This window comes from Cynara cardunculus, assembly GCF_001531365.2.
Source record: "Cynara cardunculus var. scolymus isolate 2C chromosome LG 2, CcrdV1, whole genome shotgun sequence".
NCBI classification, from domain to species: Eukaryota; Viridiplantae; Streptophyta; class Magnoliopsida; order Asterales; family Asteraceae; genus Cynara; species Cynara cardunculus.
This window is the reverse complement of record NC_037529.1, coordinates 1062849-1085543: the sequence shown is the minus strand read 5'-3', so window position 1 is coordinate 1085543 and position 22695 is coordinate 1062849. Positions and strand designations below refer to the sequence as shown.

Genomic DNA, 22695 nt, shown 5'->3' with positions numbered 1-22695 from the left:
ACAAGAACCAATTTGTATAACAATTTCATCACGTATAAGAATTTTACACTGAGCTTCACGTTGCAAGATTATAGAAGTCGTAAATCGTTCTAATGAATGGATATGAGGAAAAAGAATCAAGAAAACGACAGGTTAAAATCTACCAAAGCAAACAAAAGAACCTTGAAAACCCCAAACAAGATGCACCAATCTAAGGAATGCATGCGTATAAATCTCGTCAAACCCTGGCCAAAAAATAGTCTCCTCTCCTCTTCTCCGCAACCCGTTTCGCCAAAATACCCAAATTGAATTTGGGTTTACAAAAAGATTCCCAATTGATTGATACATATTCCTGCTAAACCTCTCAGATCACATGAATTCCACCCCTTAATTCTTATTCACACACTTGAAATTCCTCAATTCACTTCAGAAACATTCAAGATCCACTCATATCTTCACTTCCAGTTTATCACTTCTACTTCAAGAAAACCCCAATCAAATACACAAACAGAAAATCCTTCTCGCGGATTCGTTTTTCAGCTTCCCGAAAGAATCAAGTATTGGGGGATTTGGTTAATCAGGTGATTGATGGTATGAATCGATCTTGTTTCGATTCTATCAGCGCGAATTATGGGGAGATTTATCGGTGGGTTTGTGTTGCCTTTGCTGCTGTTAACAGGTATCGATTTATATTTTATATATATTCATTCATTTCTAGAGATTCAAACCTAGATAAATTTCTGAGATGGGTTTTAGTTTTTGTTTTCTTAATCCCCATAATGTTGGACAGTTGAATGTAGTTTTATCAAGTATTTTTTGTCATTTAGAGAAAACAGTCGTTAGTTCTCAAGTTAGAACTTCTGATAAACCCTTTTTAGCCTCAAGATTTGGGATTTGAATGCTAATTGCAAATCATTGATCTTGGTAATTAAGACGTTTTACTTCGGGCATGTTTGCTAGCAGCTTATTCAGTCAGCATAGAAAGTGGCTTATTTAGTAAGCCCTTGGGGGGGCTTTATGCAGAAAACCGAGCTTTTTTTCTAAATCTGTCCTTCCCAATTAAAGAACATGTTCCTTCCATCTATGAAAAAACCCTAAAGAAAGACTTGCACAATGATTAATCCACACCAACGACTTTACCCATACAAGACTTAATGGAAAACCAACGAAACATCCCCTTATAGTTGTTGTCCATTCATATGTGCATGAACCATGAGCTCTTTTACTTAGATTATAAAAAACTTGTTATGGGTACTTGGAAATTAGTTTGGAATTAGACCTTTTAGTTATTTTGTCGTTTATAAGTATTCTATTAGTTTTATTAGAATATTTATTGGCTCATTTATATTCTCATACTTTCTGTTTTTGCAGCTGCTTTACTCAATTGGAGTTTGATCTCTCTTGGCAATTTGCTAGCTTCCCTACTTATTCTATTCACTCCTCCAAAAAGAGGTAAAGAGCTTTGTGTAGCCTTTTATTTTCTTAAATAACTTTGTTTTATATCACCTCAGTTGTGTGTAGCTGTTGTCCATTCATATTTGCATGAAGTTCTACCATGAAGTGTTGGTGTGACATTTGTACTCTTCTTCAAATGAGCTTCCCAGTGGTGCCTTTCATATTGGTTTTGCATCAAAACACACTAATTTATTGTTAAACCAACCACCTGGGTTGTGGCATACTAATTAAGACTCTGGTCCCGTTTGGTTTGCGGGATTGGATTGGATTTGGAATTGAATTCCATTCTAATCCCATGTTTGGTTTGAAGGATTTCATGGATTTGAGACCCAAACATAGAATTTTGAAATCCCATGGGGTTGGTATTTCATGGGATTCTGTAGGATCTGTATGTAATAATGGTTTAAAATATGTTAAAATCATTTGTTTTGTAATAATCAATTAATTAAAGCGTAATTTAATTATTTTTATAATTATTTAAAAAAAATTATAATTTTTTAAAAATAAAGGAATTCAATTCAATTCAATTCCAGATCCTACAAACCAAACACACCAAAGATTCCAAATCCCTCCAACTCCGAATCCTTCCACGAAATCCAGACCCCTCAAAACCATTCCATCAAACCAAACGCTCCCTCAGGGGATGTAGTGGAAATCACTTCTTCCCTAGGTTCGAATCCAAGCGCTCCCGAAATCCTTGTGGCCATGGAGGTTCGCTGGCGATGACTCCAAGCCCTTCATGGTCGCCCAGGGGATTGGTCCGTGCAAGTAAGCTGGCCTGAATACCCACGGTTACCCAAAAAAGATAGTACTTTATTGTTAAACCTAACCTAACACGATTTCTTTTATTTACTTAAAGGGATTTAGCTATTTTCAGTTAATTTCTTGAAAATGGCATTTCTTATAGCTATTTTTGATTAGTTATGTGGTTATTGGTGCAACTTTATACTATGGTTCATCATTCTTTTTTCATTTCTTGTAGGATTTCAGTCAAGAGGGAGAACGCTACTATGGTTCATTATTTTTTTCTCATTTCTTGTTATTCTTTCACAAGTAACGTTTCTTATCACATGGGCCATCGTGTGTGGAAGCTGCAATGAAGAAGAACCTTGGTGGGCAAAGCTATTAGGATTCTTGATGTGAGATTTTAAATCTAATTTTTGGTTGCATCTTATTATTAGTATCATAATTATCCGATATGTAGACTAATGAAGTATGGGTTTTGCAGAATGGAAACTTGGAGATCGCCCATAGTGATTTATCTTTTGATCGTGCAACTATTAGTGGCGATCACTGCTTTTATTGAACTCCATGAAAGCAGATTAGGTTTGTTTACGCAGACATCTACGCTTTTTGGGAGTTTCTCGTTGGCTTTTAACCGAATAGGTTAGTAACAAGTGATTTTAGCTCGTGGGGTTAAAAGTTAATTGGAAAGTTATCCAATCTAAGAACTGAATTTTCATAAATTGACGGGAATTTTATGTCTATCTTTCAATATGGAAAGGTTCACATGTGAAGGTTGCTTTCTGCCTGTTGTTGCCTGCTGTTCAATTGGTTGTCGGAATCAGCTATTCTTCTTGGGTTTCTTTGCCGTTTTTCGTTTGTAGTTGTGTGGGTCTTGTGGATTGGTCGTTAACGAGCAACTTTCATGGCCTCTTCAGGTGACTTTGTATCAATTCTTATTAATCCTATAGTTGATTCTAGTTTCATTATAATACTCCATCCGTCCCAAAAATAAGTGTCCACATTTCTATCTTGGGGCTGTTTGGTTGGTTTTCTGTTAAGTCCTCTATGGATGAAGATGCCTGTGTGGATTAATCCGTCTCTAAGAGTTTTTATCATAGATGGAAGGAGAATGTCTTTTTTATTGGAAGGGGCAAGTTTGGAAAAAACTCGACTTTTTGCATAAAGCTCCCTTCTAAAAGCTTACTGAATAAGCCACTTTCTGTATCATTAAGCCACTACCAAACAGCCATGTATAGCTGACCGAGTAAGCTGTGAGTCTCATTAAGCTCATTAAGTTGGTAATAGACAAACCCTTAGTTTGTCTCAAATTAAGTGTCCACTTTCAAAAGAAAATGCACTCTCCAATTCTACCCTTAATTATGAATTAGAAAAATTCATTCCTCCCTCTATTATTAAGGGTAAAATTGTCATTTTGTTAATTAAAAAGTGTTACAATTACACATTTCTAAAACTGTGTGCCTTTTCATTGTGGACATTTATTTTGGGACGGAAGGAGTACGCTATGAGATCAAGTTTTTTTGCACGATTTTACTTACATTTTGGCTTCCTATGTTGTCATGAAGGTGGTGGAGACCTCTTTGGATGTACGGTGGATTCAGTATTTTCTTGCTCTACATCTATCAACTCCCCTTAGGCTTCCCGAAGTTCTTTAGTATGATAGGTGAATTCATCGGCCTGTACAAAATATCCGCGACCTCCGAGTGGACACAAATTTGTTCTTGCATTTCACTCGTCATATTTTGTTTCATGGTATGCCCGTTCAGGATGTTCTAAAATCTTCCTTTTAATTCTTAGCTTGTGTAACGTCGTGCTTTTCGGGAGCCATTTCTTGTTATAGTTGTTCCATACGTAATATCAAATATTGGGCTTATTTCTAAACTCATGGTTAATTATTAAAGTTTGCATCTTTGATGATTTCGCAGTTATCTTTTGTCAAATTTGATTTGGAAGAAATGGATTCCATCATGTCCATTAGTGAAGGCAACTTAACTGAGCATCTTTTGCCTTTAAAGGATTCTTTTTTCGTTCGTGAATCAAGGTAATTGACATGTAATATGATGTACTCGTGTTATGCTCATATTTTTTTTAATAAAAACGAATATAAATATTTAGAGATCTCTAATTGAATGTGATGTTATTTGCAGATCTGGTGTAAGACACACCAATGTTTTATTAAGAGGTGCGGTTTTTCGGACATTTAGCATTAACTTCTTCACATATGGTGTCCCGGTACATACCCTTAAACTATAGCTACGTATTACCCTTTTAATTGATTAATAAAATTATAAATAAATGTATTTGTCCCACTACATACCCGTAAAGCTTTCTTTTTGAAAGCTTTAAGGTGATGTTAATGGATTTATAGGGTGTTTGGATGTGCGTTTAAACTTATTATTGCAATTTGAAGGCATAATTATCCAAGTATTTAGGGCAAAAAAAAAAAAAACATTTTGAGAAGTAGGTTCGAAACTGTTGCAAGAAAACTGTTTGTTGGGATAAATGTAAAATTACCTACCTATCCCTAGCTTTAACCAACTGATCATGATTTTTAGGTGACAATTGTCATTTTGAAAACGCACTTTAAAGCACCCTTGCGCACCCAAAACTAATAAGCTTGGGTGGTGTGTAAATGGGTATTCTTTTCCCCGAAAAGTCCAAGTTTTGAAACACAAGTCCTTTGGGAGGAGAATATGTTCAATTTGTGATTTGTATTAATATATGGTTGACTAATAAACCCTTTATGGTAATGTTGTGTCCTTGAGGGTGCGTTTTGTACGGGGACGGGATTGGACGTGAGAGAGTGAGGTAGGAGGGTGAAAGAATTCTTGAAAGTTGTAGGGTTTTAATTTAACATTGGTAGTTTAGTAATTTACCAATCTCGTCCCATCTCCTTGATTTTTTTCCCAACATTTTGGCGGGATAGGAGAAAAATGCATTTTTATGCCACTCAGGTCCTGTTCCAATCTATGTTCGCACCAAAACTGGGAGAACAAGTTATTGTCGTGTCCTGTCCTGTCCCATCCTGTCTCGCATACCAATCCAGACAGGTAGGACAGGACAGTATGGGACAAAACAGTTGTTAAACGTTTGGTAAGATAGAACTGGATGTACGGAACATATAAAATGACCAATTTACCCCTAATGAGTAAATTACATATATTAACTAAAATATAGAAACCATATAAAAATAATATTTTAAGGACAATAAAGTGAAAGTTTAAAGAGCATAAAATACGATAAATAAATTTTAAAAAATGAATAGAATGTAAAGAGGTTATATCGGTAAAATATAGATTCGTTCCACCTTGTTCCATGGGGTGGGGGGAATACGCATGTTCCACTCTGTTCCACATAAAATTCCTGTCAAATGTGGAACAGTGATCCCTGCTCTTTTATGTTCTGTCTAGTGTACCAAGTGCACCCTAAAGTGCATGCCAAAGAATATGATTTACATGGGTTTGTTTGGAAATCGATGAAAAGCTAGATTTTTGACAAGTTGTGACTTATTTTCCATGATTGTTACTTACTTGACTAAATTATGGTTTGAGGTTAAGTCAAGTATGAATTATGTTTGGGCTTATTTGTTAAATTTTCAGTGATGAAATTGACAGGTTTCCTTATTTGCCCTTTCATTGTGGAGCTTCTATTTTGCAAGTGTATGTGCATTCGGGTTACTTGTATACGTCGGTTACATTATATTTGCTTTTCCGTCATTGTTTCGTTTGCATCGGCTAAATGGGTTGCTCCTCGTCTTCATTCTCTTATGGGCTATCAGTACTTATATCTTCAATGTAGCGTTTTCGTATCTCAATTGGGACCTTGGGGTAACCTTCTCAACTTTCTTTTCTTTATTTTTTTTTTCAATTTCGTCGTATTTTTCTAACGTTAAATTGCATTAAGCAGGATATGGACATTTGGGAAATGGTCGGGTTGTGGCATTATTCTATTCCCGGATTTTTTATGCTTGCACAGTTTTGTCTTGGAGTTTTGGTTGCCCTCGGTAATCTTGTCAACAACTCCGTTTTCTTGTATATTTCCGATGAGGACCACCAAACGTCAAATGGAGACCCGACTCCTGAAGGTGAGTTAGATGCTTATTTTGTGATAAATCTTCTCTTGTAGGTTTGACATTACGGGTGTGTTTCGTGACATTAAGTTGGGACATGACAATGCCCGAGTGGGACAAAAATGCACTTTTTTTTCAAAAACCAAACAAGATGGAGCCGGTAAATCCCATTCGAGCCCTCAGGCATGTAGCTCAGTTGGCAAAAGGGGAGGAGCGACTTTACGTAAATATACAACAGGTTCAAGTTCGAATCATGTGGGAGATGGGCTTGAACCCCTTCGCTAGAGCTCTGAAATGCCTCCTCACATGTGGTTCCTAGGGGGCGGGTTCCGTGTGGGGCCGGTTGGGGTTGCTGGTATTCAACCTTTTGCTCACTCGAAAGTACGCAAACTTGACCTCTACCTCTACCTCTACCTCAAGAGTAGAGTGGTTTACATGAAGACCTTCGGCTTTTACAAGAGTATGAGCAAACATGTAGCAAGAAAAAAATCCATATTTTTCGTCCCACCGAAAATCCAAAATAGGTGGAATTAAATCAGGGAGACGAGACAAGATTGGTAAATTACGAAACTACAATATCAAATTAAAACCTTAAAAATCCTCTACAATTATTTCTCCCATCAAGTCCAATCCCATCTGTCTACCAAACGCACCCGAAAAGAAAGCAATTATCGGGGACACACTCTACTCTCAATGGGGGTGTATTGGGAGTTATATAACTTGTCATTGAATTTATTTCACGCCATGATTAACCCACATCCAATTTACGCAAGTTCAGCTTAATTTGTTCAAGATTCATGTGGGTTTATTAGATTCTTGAATTTTCTTGCTGGAATAGCTCTCATATGGGAACTTATAGGTTCAAATCATAAATCTTATTGTCGTTCTTTAACCTCGGTTAACCATGGTTATAATGGCAGTTAAAGAAGAAACGAAGGTGCTGATTGTGGCTACGATTGCTTGGGGATTGCGAAAATGTTCTCGTGCTATCATGCTGGTTCTAATATTTCTCATTGCAATGAAGCCCGGTTTCATCCATGCTATATACAGTACGTTAATTTGGATCGTATTATTTTCCTCATCCATTCATTTCAATTTTCACAATAAGCTCTAATAAAGCTCGAACTTTTTTTGTGTGGTCTCCAGTGATATTCTTTTTCTTCTATCTTTTGAGCCACGATATCGGCAACAAAGTACGTCAAACGCTTCTTCTTTTGTGCGAGATTCATTTTGCTTTGTTGTACTCTCTTCAAATAACTCCGATTTATAGAGCATTGGAGAAAAGTGGCTCCATAAGTAGGGAAATTTTATCTCAATTAGGTACGTTTGTTTGGCTATGTCCATTTTCTTACATGCTCCTTCCGTCCACAATAAGAAAAGGGGGATTTGCTTGATGGGTTCGACTGAAATAGCCAATCCTATCAACCAAATTCACTTTTTAGCCACTTCTCATATCCTCTTCCCACAATAGCCAGTCTTCATGCAAATGCTTCACGCAGATGACACATTTGCGTAAAGACTGATTTCTGGAGGGGAAAAAAGAAAACAAATCCTTACGCATATGCGTCGTAAAGGATTCTTTGTGCAAAAATTTGAATCCTTACGCAAAAAAAAACTTTCTTTCTTCTCTTTTTAAAATCTGAAAATCCAGTTTGCGCAAATGCAAGACATTTGGGTAAACTCGGGCTAAAATGAGAATGCAATTGAAAAAGTGGCTAAAAAGTAAAGTTGTTTGGGCTACACTTTTAGAAATGTGTAATTATTACCTCTTTAAGAGTAAATTACGATTTTCATCCCTGTGGTTTGTTAGTAATTTCAATTTCCGTCCCTGTGGTTTAGGAAATTGGGATTTTTGTCCGTATGGTTTGCAGTTTATTGCTATTTTCGTCGATGGACTGATTCCTATCTTTTAAGAACAAGGGACCAAAACAGTAAAGAATTGTAAACCATAATGACCGAAACAACAATAAATTGTAAATCATAAGAACGAAAATAGCAATGAATTACAAACCATAGGGATGAAAACTGCAAATTTTAAACCACAGGGATAAGAATCGCAATTTTTAACAAATCATAGGGACTCAAAACGTAATTTACTTCTTTAATGAACCAAATGACGATTCTACCCTTAACAATGGGTGGAGTAATAAATTTCTCCATCTTGTAGTTATGGGTAGAATTGGAAAGTAGATGCTTATTTTGTGACAGAGGGAGTACTTTTTCTTCTAGTCTGCTGTTTCTAATGATTAAAATCTTATATGAAATTCGTGTAGGTCTCCATGAACATAATACCGCATGGGATTTTGTGGAAATCGCTTTTCTTGCTTGTTTCTGTGCCGTACACAAACATGGGTATAAATTGCTGTTTTCGTTCTCGGCAATTGTGCAGCATACACCTTGTCCTCCAGTTGGGTTTAGCATCTTGAAAGCCGGTTTGAACAAATCGGTTTTGTTGTCTGTTTATGCCTCGGGAACTGCCAGAAACGGCGAGGATAGTCCATCCCAAGGTGTTTAATTTTGTCCTAGAATCCGGATTTATTGTAGGGGAAGTTCAAATGAGAACCGTAAATATTTTGAGAACCTAGAAACCAGCTATTTCATGTATTATTATGATGAGTAACCCTAAATAATCATGAATATCTGTCATGATATTCATTATGAATAAAGCATGAATAGTTGGTTGTAGGTCCTCAAAATAACCTAGGACCAACTATTTCATGGATTATTCATGATGAATAACCCTAAATAATCATGAAATATCATGCATTTTCATTATTTATCATGTCATGCATTTTCATCATGAATATCCATCATAATATTCATTATGAATAAAGCATGAATAGTTGGTTCCAGGTTCTAAAATATTTATGGTGAACCAACTTTTTCATGCATTTTCATTATGAATATCATACGTTTTCGTGATGAATATCTATCACGGTATTCATCACAAATAAAGCATGAATAGTTGGTTCCCAGATTCTCAAAACATTTACGGTACTCATTTGAACCCGTGCTATCCAAAATAGTATAAGTACGGGTGCTCACGTGTTCATTTTATCTTCTTTCAGAGAGAAAAGTGGCTTCGTATCTCAGCGCAATCGGGCAAAAGTTTTTGTCATTATATCGATCACTCGGCACTTACATTGCTTTTGTAACTATACTCATCACAGTTTATATGGCAAGGCCGAATTTCATATCTTTTGGGTTCATTTTTCTCCTCCTCTTTTGGATTACCGGCAGACAACTTGTTGAGAAGACAAAACGACGCCTTTGGTTCCCATTGAAAGCATACTCGATCATGATGTTTATTCTCATCTATAGTTTGAGCATCTTCCCCACTTTCGAAGCTTGGGTGTCAACAAAGGTCGATCTTTATGCAAATCTTGGCTATAATCCTCAAGCTTCGTTGTTGGAAAATGTTTCGGAATCATTGGCGATAACAATCGTGATGCAACTTTATAGCTATGAGAGGAGACAAAGCCGGTATCGAACATTGGAGGATCCGAATCGAATGCAGTTTGGCATTATCGGGTTTATTAGAAGGCTTCTAATTTGGCATAGCCAAAAGATTTTGTTTGCTGCTATGTTTTATGCAGCGATATCTCCGATAAGTGCGTTTGGATTCTTGTATCTTCTTGGTATCGTCGTCTGTTCGATCTTGCCGAAAGCTTCGAGGGTACCATCGAAAACGTTTTTGGTGTACACGGGGTTTCTTGTGACGATCGAGTACTTATTCCAGATGTTGGGAAAATATGCCGAGATGTTTCCTGATCAAAAACTTCACAGTTTGTCAGTTTTTCTTGGTTTGAAGGTGTATGAGCCTGGGATTTGGGGTGTGGAAGCGGGTTTGCGAGCTAAAGTTCTGGTGGTTGCCGCCTGTACGCTGCAATATAACGTCTTTTATTGGCTCGAGATGATGCCGAGTTGGCTTTCAGGTGTTGGTCAATGGGAAGAACCGTGCCCATTGTTCTTTTCAGAACAAGATGTGTTACCAGTTGTCAACACTCCGAATCAAGAAACCGATCCAAGAAAAGGGATTAGGACCAGCAGTTCATGGCCGTCGGTCAGTGATGCAGCCACGAAAATCGGAGTGCCGGAAAGTAGCAGCCGGAGATACCTTTTTGGGTTTATTTGGGGGAGCGGCAACGAGAGCCATAAATGGAACAAGAAACGAGTTCTTGATTTGAGAAAAGAACGATTCGAAATGCAGAAGACGTCACTGAAAGTTTACTTGAAGTTTTGGATGGAAAACATGTTCATCCTTTTCGGGCTTGAGATCACCATGATCGCGTTGCTTCTTGCGAGTTTTGCGCTTCTTAACGGAATATCTATGCTGTATATCGCATCACTTGCGGCTTGCGTGCTTCTAGGCCGCCAGTTTATACGAAAAGGGTGGCCAGTGTTCGTTTTCTTGTTTGCTACCGTTCTCGTGCTCGAATATTTTGCCATTTGGAGGAACAAGATCCCTTCGAGCAAACCTCCACCATCGGAAAACGCCATGCACTGCCACGATTGCTGGCGGAGGTCGGATATGTATTTCAGCTATTGCCGTGACTGCTGGCTCGGACTTACGGTCGATGATCCTCGAGTGCTGACCAGTTACTTTTTTGTCTTCATGTTGGCGTGTTTCAAGCTGCGAGCGGATCGGTTCGGAAGTTTTTCCGGCTCGTTTACGTATCGCCAAATGATATCTCAACGGAAAAACGCTTTCGTGTGGCGGGATCTCTCTTTCGAAACGAAATCGATGTGGACTTTTCTTGACTACTTGAGGCTTTACTGTTATTGTCATTTGTTAGATCTTGTTCTTGCGTTGATTCTGATCACCGGAACTTTCGAGTACGATATTTTACATCTCGGGTATCTTGCTTTCGCGTTGATTTTCTTTCGAATGAGGCTTACGATCCTCAAGAAAAAGAACCAGATCTTTAAGTGGTTGAGGATATACAACTTTGCAGTCATCGTTCTTTCTCTGGCGTATCAATCTCCGTTTGTCGGTGCTTTTAACGACGGAAAATGTGAAACGGTCGATTATATTTACGAAGTGATCGGATTTTATAAGTACGATTACGGATTTCGGATTACATCAAGGTCGGCATTGGTCGAGATCATCATATTCATACTGGTATCGCTACAATCGTACATGTTTGCTTCCGAAGAGTTTGATTACGTGTTTCGGTATCTCGAAGCCGAGCAAATCGGCGCCATTGTACGTGAACAAGAGAAGAAGGCGGCATGGAAAACCGCTCAGTTGCAATACATTCGTGAAGCTGAAGAGATGAAACGGCAGCGGAATTTGCAAGTTGAAAAGATGAAATCCGAGATGCTTGATTTACAAATCCAGCTTCAGAGCATGGATCCAGCTCCGGCACCGGGACCGATTGCGAGTAGCGATTATTCTCCTCATCGTGAAGGTTTAAGGAGACGGAGAAGCACCGACCCGACCGCGCTAAATCTCGACAACGAAGACGGTACGCCCAATAAACAAAAGTCCGATGCTTTTGTGGACTCGTTGTTCCCTTTCGAGAGTTTATCAACGCTTGGTTCGCCAAAGAAAACGTCTCTTTGTGAAATCACCGAGTTTGAAGAGGATGCTTTGGAGATCCAGAAGAAAAACAAGCTCCCAAAGAGGGAAAACTCGTTGATTTCGGCTGTTCAGTTGATCGGTGATGGTGTTTCGCAGGTACAATCGATCGGAAATCAAGCCGTTACCAATCTAGCAAACTACTTCAACATTCCTCATGAAGATTCAGACTCGGATTTAGACATACCTTCTTCATCCGTGAAGATCGAAAAACAAAGTGATCCCGAACATCAAAATGATGGTTACATGGCTTTCAATAGTTCGAATTCTATGCATTCCGATAGAAGTCGAACAAATTCCGATTCACCGAGTATACATATCGCCCAGATTTTTCGACATATTTGGGCTCAAATGCGATCAAACAACGATGTCGTCTGCTATTGTTGCTTCCTTCTCGTTTTTCTTTGGAACTTCAGCTTGCTTTCGATGGTGTATCTTGCCGCTCTCTTTTTATATGCGCTTTGTGTCAATACAGGACCAAGTTATACGTTTTGGGTCGTAATGCTGATCTACACCGAGTTCTACATCTTGATTCAATATATGTATCAGATCATCATCCAGCATTGCGATTTCACGATCCAATTGGCTTTTCTTCCCGAATTGGGATTTCCGTCAAGAAAGATTTCGTCTTCGTTTGTAATCAGTTTGTTGCCTCTGTTTCTAGTGTACCTATTTACGCTCATTCAAAGCTCGATAACCGCTAAAGACAGTGAATTGGTCTCGTCGACCGAGTTCAGCAGTCTTACAAGGGGAATCGTGAATCAAAACGAGCTTCTTCTGAGTTCGAGTTGGAGAGAAAACGCACAAAAAATCGTTCAACTTACGAAGAATTCGGCGAAATTGATTATTAGAAACTGTACTAGATACTGGAAATCACTAACACAAGAAGCAGAATCTCCACCGTATTTGGTACAAGTGTCAATTGATGTTCATTTGTGGCCCGAAGATGGGATCCAACCATCGAGAATCGAATCGGGCATAAACGAACTGCTTAGATTCGTTCACGATGAAAGATGTAAAGAATCCGATCCTTTGACTTGCCCGTGTGCCAGCAGTGTTCAAGTTCAAAGCATCGAAAGGAGTAAAGAAAGCTCAAACATTGCGTTGGCTGTTTTCGAAGTTGTATACGCATCGCCACGAGAAGAATGCACGTTAACTGAAAGATACAAATCATTAACTCCGGCAGCCGATGTTGCCAAGGAGATAACCGAAGCCCAACGAGCCAAACTTTTCGAAAAAGTCGGATTTCCGTATTCAATCATCTCGGTAATAGGCGGAGGCAAACGGGAAATCGATCTTTATGCCTATACGTTCGGCGCAGATTTAGCAGTTTTCTTCTTGGTTGCCATCTTCTACCAATCCGTTATAAAAAACAAAAGCGAATTGCTTGATGTTTATCAGCTCGAAGATCAGTTTCCGAAGGAGTTCGTATTCATCTTGATGGTCATCTTCTTCTTGATCGTTCTTGATCGGATTATATATCTGTGCTCGTTCGCTACCGGAAAAGTGATATTTTACATTTGTAACCTCGTTCTTTTCACGTATTCCGTCACCGCTTATGCTTGGACAACAAAACCGTCACAGCAAAATGCAGCGGGTTTTGCACTTCGTGCGGTATATTTGACGAAATCGATTTCTTTGGCCTTGCAAGCTATGCAAATACGATCCGGGGTTCCTCATAAGAGCACGTTATACAGGCAGTTTTTGACGAGCAGCGTTTCGAGAGTTAACTATTTGGGGTATCGACTCTATCGGGCGCTACCGTTTCTTTACGAGTTAAGATGCGTTCTTGATTGGTCATGCACCACCACATCGTTGACGATGTATGATTGGCTCAAGGTTGGTAGTATTTTCCCCTAGACAAACTCCTGGCAAACTAGCTGAAAAGCTAGCTGTTGGTTAATTAACTGGTTAATAAGCTAGTTGTTGGCTAAAAAGCTAGCTAGCTGTTGGCAGAAAAGCTAGCTAGCTGTTGGCAAAAAAGCTAGTCGTTGGCTAATAAGCTGGCTGTTGGCTAATTGGCTGGTTAATAAGCTAGTTGTTGGCTGAAAACCTGGCTGTTGGTTAATAAGCTAGTTGTTGGCTGAAAGCTCGTTGTTCACACGATAGTTGATGGCTAATAAGCTAGCTAACAAACTAGTTATGTTTGGTAAAAATTGGTTGATAAGGTAGATGACAATAGTAAATGACGTAAAAGGACATGATAGAAAAATATAAGGGCCATAATTGAAAAAAAATGGAAAAGAGCCCCTGAAGCTTATTGAAACGTTCCTTGAAATAGTGTTTTAAAAAGCTGGAAGTTAGATAGTAAGTTAATTGATAAACTAGTCATGTTTGGTAAAAACTAGTTGATAAGGTAGATGACAATATAAAATGACGTAAAAGAACATGATAAAAAAATTAATTGAAAAATCTAAGGGGAATGATTGGGAAAAATGGAAAGAAGCCCCCGAAGCTTATTGAAATGTTACTTGAAGTAGCGTTTTAAAAAGCTAGCTGTTAGCTAATAAGCTAGCCGATAAACTAGTCATGTTTGGTAAAAATTGGCTGACACTGTAAAATGACATAAAAGGACATGTTAAAAAATTAATTGGAAAAATATAAAAGGCATAATTGGAAAAAAGTGGGAAAACCCCCCTGAAGCTTATTAAAACCCTACTTGAAGTAGCTTATGACGACCGAAATGGGGTTTTTCAATAACAACTTAACAAGACTGTTTGGAACTTCTTTTATCTTCTGTAATCAAACTGATATCGGCCTTTCTTCCTGTTGTAGTTGGAGGACATAAATGCGAGCTTGTATCTCGTCAAATGTGATTCCGATCTGAATCGAGCGAATCATAAACAAGGCGAAAAGCAGACGAGAGTGACTAAATTCTGCAACGGCATATGCTTATTCTTTATACTAATGTGCGTCATCTGGGCTCCTATGCTTGTAAGATTTCGTTGAACCCCTCTCTCCAAACTCGTAACACGATGAAGTTTTCATACAAGTTGAGATTTTTGAACCCGGGAAAGTTCCAACTTCCAACGAGAACCATAAATATTTTGAGAACCCAACGTATTATTCACTATGAATAACCTTGAGCATTCATTATGAATATCATGCATTTTCATAATTCATGAATAAATCATGTATATTCATTATGAATAAAGCTATTGGCTCTCCGGTTCTTGAAATATTTACTGTTCTCGTTTGAACCGCCTATACTGAACTTTGATCTTCGTTTCTTGACAGATGTATAGTAGCGGGAATCCAACGAACATTGCGAATCCCATCAACGATGCTAGCATTCAGTTTGATATAAAGACGGAAAGCGGAAAATTGATGTTATACCAAACAACTCTATGTGCGATTACCCCATGGACTGAGTTTAATTCTTCGGTTGTTCTCGATCCCCATGGTTATCTTGAATCGTATAATGTGAACGATATTCAATTGATATGTTGTCAAGCCGATGCCAACAGTTTGTGGCTTGTTCCAGACGTGATTCAGTCGAGATTTAGTCAATCGCTCGATAAGGGCATGGATATGAAGTTTTCTTGGGTACTCGCTCGAGATAGGCCTAAGAACAAAGAAGTTGTGATGTATGGGCAAAATTTAGTTCCTTCGGATCTTCCGGATCCATCACAAGTTAGACAAGTTCTAGAAGGTTCTAGTAACAGTTTTAGGATAAACAACACTTACCCTAGGTATTTTCGAGTCACGGGTTCTGGGGACGTCAGACCGTTTGACCAGGAGGTATATGCTTTTTCCGTCACCCTTTATGTCTGTGATATGTGATCCGGAACTAGATTTGAAACATTTTGTTTTTGCAGGCTAATGGGGTGGATGGGATGCTCGTTTTGAACCGTGGGGAGTCCGAATGGTGGTCGTTTTTTGATATTAGTTTGTTGAATTCGAGCGTGTGTGGAGATTTGATGGGGCCCATGGCGATCGTTGTGTCAGAAGAAACGCCACGTAAGTGTTTCATAGGCTTGTGAAGTTGAGTTTTTCGTAACGGCCATTATATATATATATATATATATATACACACATATACAGGGGGCATTCAAGGGAGAACTCCATATGATAACTGTGAGAACCAATCTCAACTACATATCAAAGGATAAATTAGGAAATAAATAATTTTGGTAATTTTGACTTAAAATTTTAATTAAAGGGCATTTTGGGTACTTTAGAAATCTTATCTCCCCTCTCCCCTTCGGGCATGAGCATTCTATTGTGATACTCGTTGTATACACATTGTGATACATTAATTAGGATCATTCCCTCTATATACCTACCGATACCCACATTATGCACGATGTGATGCCCTAATATACTGTGATGGATTCGTGAGGTGGGATAACATATATATATATATATATATATACAGAGAGAGAGAGAGAGAGAGAGAGACCAGTTTAGGAAACTACACAAAAAATTGGAAAACTGAGGAACACCCTAATAACCATTCATTTGTCCGGTATGCACATGTATAAAAGTAATTGAAAATATTTCCTGGTAGCTATGCATGTGTGCATAATGCATACGGAACAAATGAATAGTTACTAGGGTGTTTTTTAGTTTTCTATTTTTTGTGGTTTTCCCCATAACCCAACTCTATATCAACGTATGTACTAAATATTGACATGTTTGTTTTTCAGAGGGATTTCTTGGAGAAACTCTGAGTAAATTCAGTATATGGGGTTTGTATATCACATTCGTGCTCGCAGTTGGTCGATTCATAAGGCTTCAATGCTCGGATCTCAGAATGAGAATCCCATTTGAAAACCTTCCTTCTTGCGACAGGTACCATTTTTTACAGATCTCATGGATCCATTCCAGATGGATCTGTGGGATCCACACTTTATGTGAGGCCAACTGCTTCATACAGTTGGCTTCACATCAATTGGATTTACTGATCGATATGATCCCGTCTTTTTGGTTGGAGCTGGTCTAAAACTGATTTGATTTCAGGTTGATTGCGATCTGTGAGGATATTTATGCTGCAAGGGCTGAGGGGGAGCTCGGAGTCGAGGAGGTTTTATATTGGACGTTGGTGAAAATATATAGGTCGCCACACATGCTTCTAGAATATACGAATCCCGACTAGCTCGTTAGAAAGTCAACGTCGAAGTCAACGATATCGGTTTGTAGTATGAGGGCAAAAATTGGCTAACTATACAAGTGCTAACAAACATTCCCAAAGGTTTAATTTTTGGTGGGAAGAGAAAGAAGAGAAGAGAAGATGCATTCATTTATATTGTAACATGTTTTATGTACATATGAATTTATACAACATTTGCATTCACTTCCATCTTTGTAACATATCTTGCTATTGCTATTCATTATATGTATAACACAATTCACATGTGAATCAAGTGTGGTTCCAATGTTCTCTGTTTTCCGTATCTGTTATGTTCAGTCTTGTCTAATGACGGGGATCTGTGTTATTGTAAGAACCTTCTTTTTGCATCATTTTTTCATGTCACGCCATTGCAAATTTAACAAAACAGAGATCCCGGGATTTTAAATTTAGAAAATCCTTCAAACCAAACATAGGATTGGAACGAAATTCAATTCCAAATCCCTCAAAATACCTCCAAATCGAATCCAATCCCACAAACCAAACGAATCAAAAAGATGAAATACAAACGCAACGAAAGAAAACTCGATTGTATTCATAATATAGTCGCAAAGATCATCATAATCAACAGACTTCAATACATATATCGTTTTCCTGCTTCCTAACAAGTCATCACTACGACTAAAACACCAACTTTACAACGGATTCCGATCCCATGATCGGACGTCATAACAGTTGAAACACGACGCTTAACATACAAATAACGATAGACACGAATCCATCCTCATTTTAGGTCATACTAACATTCGAATGAAAACCTTAAGAAGACACACACACAACAGAACGAACCCCTCGATCTTTAACTCGATTTTTTCGGTTTCTTGATGCTGCTACCCGGGTTTTTTCTCTCGATATGTTCAGGAATGGTATCGCTCATTACCTTCGGAGACGTAAAGCAGAAATCCGATGGTGATGCATAGTTGTATTCCGGGTGTTCTTTAAGATATGCAATGATTCCCGGAGCTGCTCTTATTCGGGTGCCATCGGGAGTCACATATTGGACATCCATTTTAGAGTAGTCTCTTCTCAGAACAATTACTCTCTGAAAACCTTTCGGGGTTTTCGGGATGTTGGGTTTGTCCATGACCCATGTTCGAGAAGAATCGTACTCGATATCAGCAGGACTGTCACAGACGATTCCTTCACGTTTGCTGCAAACAAATGGATCTTCACTTTGCTTACTTCTATACTCCTCGAATTCTTCTTCTGTTGCCAATGTCCTCCACTTGAAACAGTCATTACATTGCACAGCAAACGTATCAACTGAGCTCTGTGGCGGTCCCCTCGATTTCTGCATGAATTTGATAAAGAATTTTGACAGAATCAAAAATCCCACATGAGAATCCATGAACTCAATCCCGAAAAAGCCCGAGACAGGTAAGAAAATCTTGAAAATTTTACAACTTTGGATGAGGATACAAGAAAAGGTAACATTCTGTAGAGGCAAATGATGAAGTTTTATTGATTCTTACTCGAAAAAGAGTGTGTGTTCTGTTCACGATGGTTGATATTTGAAGCTCATGAGAAATCACTAACAAAATGTGGAAATAACGCTTAGAAGACATTAAGGGGCTGTTTGGTTGGTTTTCCATTAAGTCCTCTATGGATAAAAGTTGTCTATGTGGATTAATCCGTCCTTGTAGATTGAGAAAGTTTTTGTTTGGGGGGGATTTTTCATAGATGGAAGAGCATGTTTTTTAATTGGGGGAGGCATGTTTGAAAAAAACTTGGATTTCTTCATAAAGCTCCCCCCTAGAAACTTACTGAATAAGTCACTTTCTACATCATTAAGCCACTACCAAACAGTCATGTACAGCTGACCAAATAAGCTGTTGAGTCCCATTAAGCTCATTCAGCTGCTAACAAACAAGCCCTAATAGACTATAATAAAGATTTCTCAAGTAGAAAGACAAAGTGACGTCTGTCTAGAATGAGACAATCAGGTCTCCATATCTTTTATAATGATAAAGAGTATAACTAACATGTTGGTTTAGCTTGGCTTAGATACAATAAGAGCCTCCAATGAAGATTCAACTTGGAACATGTTTAAGTAGACATTTTTAACCCATGGCTCAACTAGTCTAAGGGGTAGCTCACCTAGGTTTGCTCCCCGAAGATCACCGGTTCGAGTCCCCTCACAGCCATTGGAGGGTTTGCGGTTTGCCTGACTGTTAACTTTCAGGGCCTATGGGATTAGTCGAGGTGCGAGCAAGCTGGCCCGAACACCCATGGTTACCCAAGTTGAGGGTTGGGGAGATTATAGCCATAGAGGACTTTGACACTCAATAACACCAGAAAAAACATTTATGTTAACTAGTCACTGCCACTTAATAATTGACCAGAGTAACCCCAAATAGTATGGTATCTGTTGGAAGTCCCTACAGTTATCACTTTGCATTTCAATTTTGATTTCCAAAACTTCAGACCGTTCTATCTACCTTTTTAGTATCAAAGAATAATCTTGCCCTTCAGAAAAAAAAACCCCCCGACACTAAGAGGCGGTTTGGTTGGTTTTCCATTAAGTCCTGTATGGATAAAGTTGCCTGGATAGAGTTTCCTGTGTAGATTAATCTGTCTGTATAGATTGGGAAGGTTTTTGTATGAATAAAACTTGTCTTTCTGCATAAAGCTTCCCCTAAAAGCTTACTAAATAAGCCACATTCTATATCATTAAGTTACTACCAAACAAGCATGTATAGCCAACCCGAATAAGCTGAGTCCCATTAAGCTCACTAAGCAATTGCCTGGCATCTTGCATCAGCCTGGTCAACACCCATCCCCCAACCCCATTCAAAGGCCATAAGTTTAAGACGTAACACAAACAGGGGCATCTGCTGTCCTGTCAAAATAGTAAATTGGTTAATCCATCTTAAAACCAAAGAAAGAAACAAAAACTATCATTGTAGCTTATTTTACATGTTCTTCATCATGTCTACACAATTAACATTTTTATGGGGTGTACGTCCTCATACTTATATTTGCGACGCACTCTACTAGAAGCTCTCTCCATGTAGATTAGTAATATCTAATATGCAGTTCCTTCATAAGCAGATAACTAAACATAGTCAATCGTCCAACCTAAAGCACAATTGGTAATCCTTCATCACTTATTCAGTCTTGATCTGTCATCGACTACTCTCTCCCAAAGTATTATTCTGTGAGCTCCTATTTTTATGTTTAGTGATAGTTGTATATTCTACATCTCTTCGGCATTTCCAACCTTACGAACTCAACAATCTATATCAAATATCAAGAATACCCTTGTTTTAATAATCACATCCAACTCAATTTCAATTTTTATGTTATTTTATTGTTTTGTTCACAATAATGAAAAGGTTTCTTCTAACAATATAATCTTATTTCTGCATGTATTTAGAAACATCAATGACTGCTACCTTAGACATTTGACTTCAACAAAATGCAATAATGTAGGTCCATGGGTACGGTTCTCGAGGACATTATATCTTACACTAATTTTTTCCCAAATCAATTTGGGTAGGTAAAAGAGATACCTGTCACTTAAGCAGCCCTGTAAGTCTGCAAGTTAATAAACAAGTCCACCCCGCTTCTTTTTCTCACTTTTTGTTTGAGGTCGAAGGGGCACACAGTCACAGATTCCCAAAAGAACATGACTTCTATACAGGGTCCTTTGGATAAATGACCTTAAGTGAGTTTTCAATTAGAAGCATGACCTTCTAACATTGATGACCTTAATTTGATGTCACCCTAGTTCAAAACAGTCTGCTAATGGTTAAAAACAATTTCCTCCGATAAAAATTTAGAAATACACTAGAGGGTCATTATGCAAAACCAGCTTCTGGATAAGGTCATTGAACTAAATAGCCCCTTCTTTCTATACAAGTACAAACTCATAGACATCGACTGAGGCCTACAAATTCATAACAATTAAAGCAAAAGGCCTCTATTTGATAAGGGTGCGTTTGATATCCATAAAGGATAGAACAGGACAGTTGTTCAGTGTTTGGTAAGACATAACTAGATAGGATAGAACAGATAAAATGACCAATTTATAATTTTACCCCTAATTAGTTGTTTATAAATTTTGATTAATTATGTAATTTATTAAATTATAATAAAAATAAATATTTTCATAACAACAAACATCATTAGAAAGTTTTCGTCAAGACGATTAAAATGACACCAAAATAAAAAAGTTTATGTACTTTCCAATTTTTTATTTTAGACCTTTTCTATATTGTTTTTTTATTACTAATATCTAATAAATTACATAAATTAATCAAAGATAGAAACTGTATAAAAATAATATTTTGAGGACAGTAAAGTGAAAGTTTAAAGATTATAAAATACAATAAATAAAATTTAAATAAGGATTAAAACGTAAAGAGGATGTCATATTTGATGTTTTAGAAGAGAATTAGGTTTTATTTTGAGGTTATATTGGTAAAACATAAGTCAGCTTTGTTCCATGGGGTGGGGGTGGAATAAGCCTGTTCCACTCTGTTCTTGTCCATTCCACATAAAAGTCCGGCCAAACATGGAACTATGATCCTTGTTCTGTTATGTCCTGGTCCACCAAATAATAACTTCATATATAATTATAAACATAAACTCACCTTGAAACAGAAAGTAAGGCAAATGACTTCTCCTAATCAGATTTATATGTTTCATAGACCCGATAGAAAACTTCAATACAAATTTACTTGCAAATAGTGTGTAGTTTTCAGCCATAGACTCCTTATAGAAGCAATTTTAGTAAATTAACAATACACAGAGAACTCAAAACTCGAAAGCTACTGAGCTTTACCACTAAAATATTCAACATTTAGAAAACAATCCAGAAATAGGAAATCATGCTTGTTCTACCCCAATCTCCACCCCACTCCACATCACAAACCAAAAACATAACATATAAGTCAAGCCTGGTGGTTTTCATGTGCAGATTGCAGAATTGATATAGGTTTATTGCTATTTGTACACCAATCACTTAATTCGCGATACTTGTTATGAATTTTATCTATTCAGCATCCAGGATATATAACAACAGCTCACAAATCCAATTATGTTTTATAAATTGCATGTTAAGATGTATTATTACAAATTGAAGAAAAAAATCATGATCGCCATTAGCAAAAATGCAGATCGAGTATAATAAAATGTACAACGCATATTAATTCACATAAACCCTAAAAATCAATTGGAAACCCTAAAAAAAGAGATGAAAACCGTATTATGTCTCTTGTTTATGAGAATTACGAAGCGAAAACGGTAAGATCAAAACAAAGTGAGATGAATGGTGGATTTAGTTAACCTTAGCCGACGATTTCGGACTCTTCTTCACCGCCGATGACCCATTTGCAGACCCTTTCTCCATCGTTGTTTCGCCGAGTGGGTAGGACTGGCTCAGTCTTCCTCACGTGTGTTCGTCGTGAAGTGGGTCGCACCTGCAGCTCCATTTTAAGGGGTAAATTGGCATCTAATATTCCACTTGGACGTAATTTTATTTTTTTATTAACGAAATAAAATTACAAAAAATTTCAACAAACTTATTTATTTATCTATATTATATTATAAACATTTGACAAAAACTTTTAAAAATTATTTTATGCATGAAGTACTGTTTATTGATACATATTATTTAAAATTTAATATTACAAGTAAATTATATGTAAGTATAACTTATTAAAGCTTTATTTTTGAATTCGTATAACTAACTGTAGATAAATATAATCAAATACAGGATAAACATCTCATTTT

The 22695-nt window shown here is 37.6% G+C and overlaps 2 protein-coding genes across 6 annotated transcripts; one reads left to right on the top strand and one right to left on the bottom strand.

The window, feature by feature from the left end:
• Window positions 1–281: 281 nt before the first annotated feature.
• LOC112506698 (piezo-type mechanosensitive ion channel homolog) lies at window positions 282–17191 on the top strand. Of its 5 annotated transcripts, none has more exons than XM_025110934.1 (19): window positions 282–658; window positions 1351–1431; window positions 2417–2573; window positions 2663–2820; window positions 2939–3095; window positions 3744–3930; window positions 4104–4219; window positions 4326–4410; window positions 5793–6005; window positions 6085–6262; window positions 7168–7296; window positions 7394–7440; window positions 8637–8754; window positions 9316–13667; window positions 14604–14762; window positions 15066–15569; window positions 15647–15788; window positions 16478–16622; window positions 16791–17191. In XM_025110934.1, the coding sequence occupies exons 1-19, from the start codon at window positions 610–612 to the stop codon at window positions 16924–16926; spliced, it is 7113 nt and encodes a 2370-aa protein (XP_024966702.1). In that variant the 5' UTR covers window positions 282–609; the 3' UTR covers window positions 16927–17191. The 5 variants fall into 5 exon arrangements, with proteins under 5 accessions (XP_024966702.1, XP_024966701.1, XP_024966703.1 ...); XM_025110933.1 differs by having other exon boundaries at window positions 7394–7567; window positions 8521–8754; XM_025110935.1 differs by lacking the exons at window positions 15647–15788; window positions 16478–16622; window positions 16791–17191 and having other exon boundaries at window positions 7394–7567; window positions 8521–8754; window positions 14604–14737; window positions 15066–15221.
• Window positions 17192–17474: 283 nt separating this feature from the next.
• LOC112506699 (methyl-CpG-binding domain-containing protein 4) lies at window positions 17475–22380 on the bottom strand. The gene is made up of 2 exons (XM_025110938.1): window positions 22250–22380; window positions 17475–18250 (listed from the first exon to the last, which is right to left on the bottom strand). Exons 1-2 carry the CDS (start codon window positions 22310–22312, stop codon window positions 17759–17761), a joined length of 555 nt encoding a protein of 184 aa, XP_024966706.1. The 5' UTR covers window positions 22313–22380; the 3' UTR covers window positions 17475–17758.
• Window positions 22381–22695: the final 315 nt, after the last annotated feature.

What these genes read in the sequence shown, in the direction of transcription:
- LOC112506699 (XM_025110938.1), bottom strand. Translation starts at nt 22,312, where the DNA reads ATGGAGAAAGGGTCTGCAAATGGGTCATCGGCGGTGAAGAAGAGTCCG. An exon ending in GTCCGAAATCGTCGGCTAAG is followed by an intron (nt 18,251 to 22,249) that starts GTTAACTAAATC and finishes AAATTCATGCAG; the next exon opens with AAATCGAGGGGACCGCCACA.
- LOC112506698 (XM_025110933.1), top strand. Translation starts at nt 610, where the DNA reads ATGGGGAGATTTATCGGTGGGTTTGTGTTGCCTTTGCTGCTGTTAACA. An exon ending in GCCTTTGCTGCTGTTAACAG is followed by an intron (nt 659 to 1,350) that starts GTATCGATTTAT and finishes CTGTTTTTGCAG; the next exon opens with CTGCTTTACTCAATTGGAGT. An exon ending in AACCTTCCTTCTTGCGACAG is followed by an intron (nt 16,623 to 16,790) that starts GTACCATTTTTT and finishes ATTTGATTTCAG; the next exon opens with GTTGATTGCGATCTGTGAGG.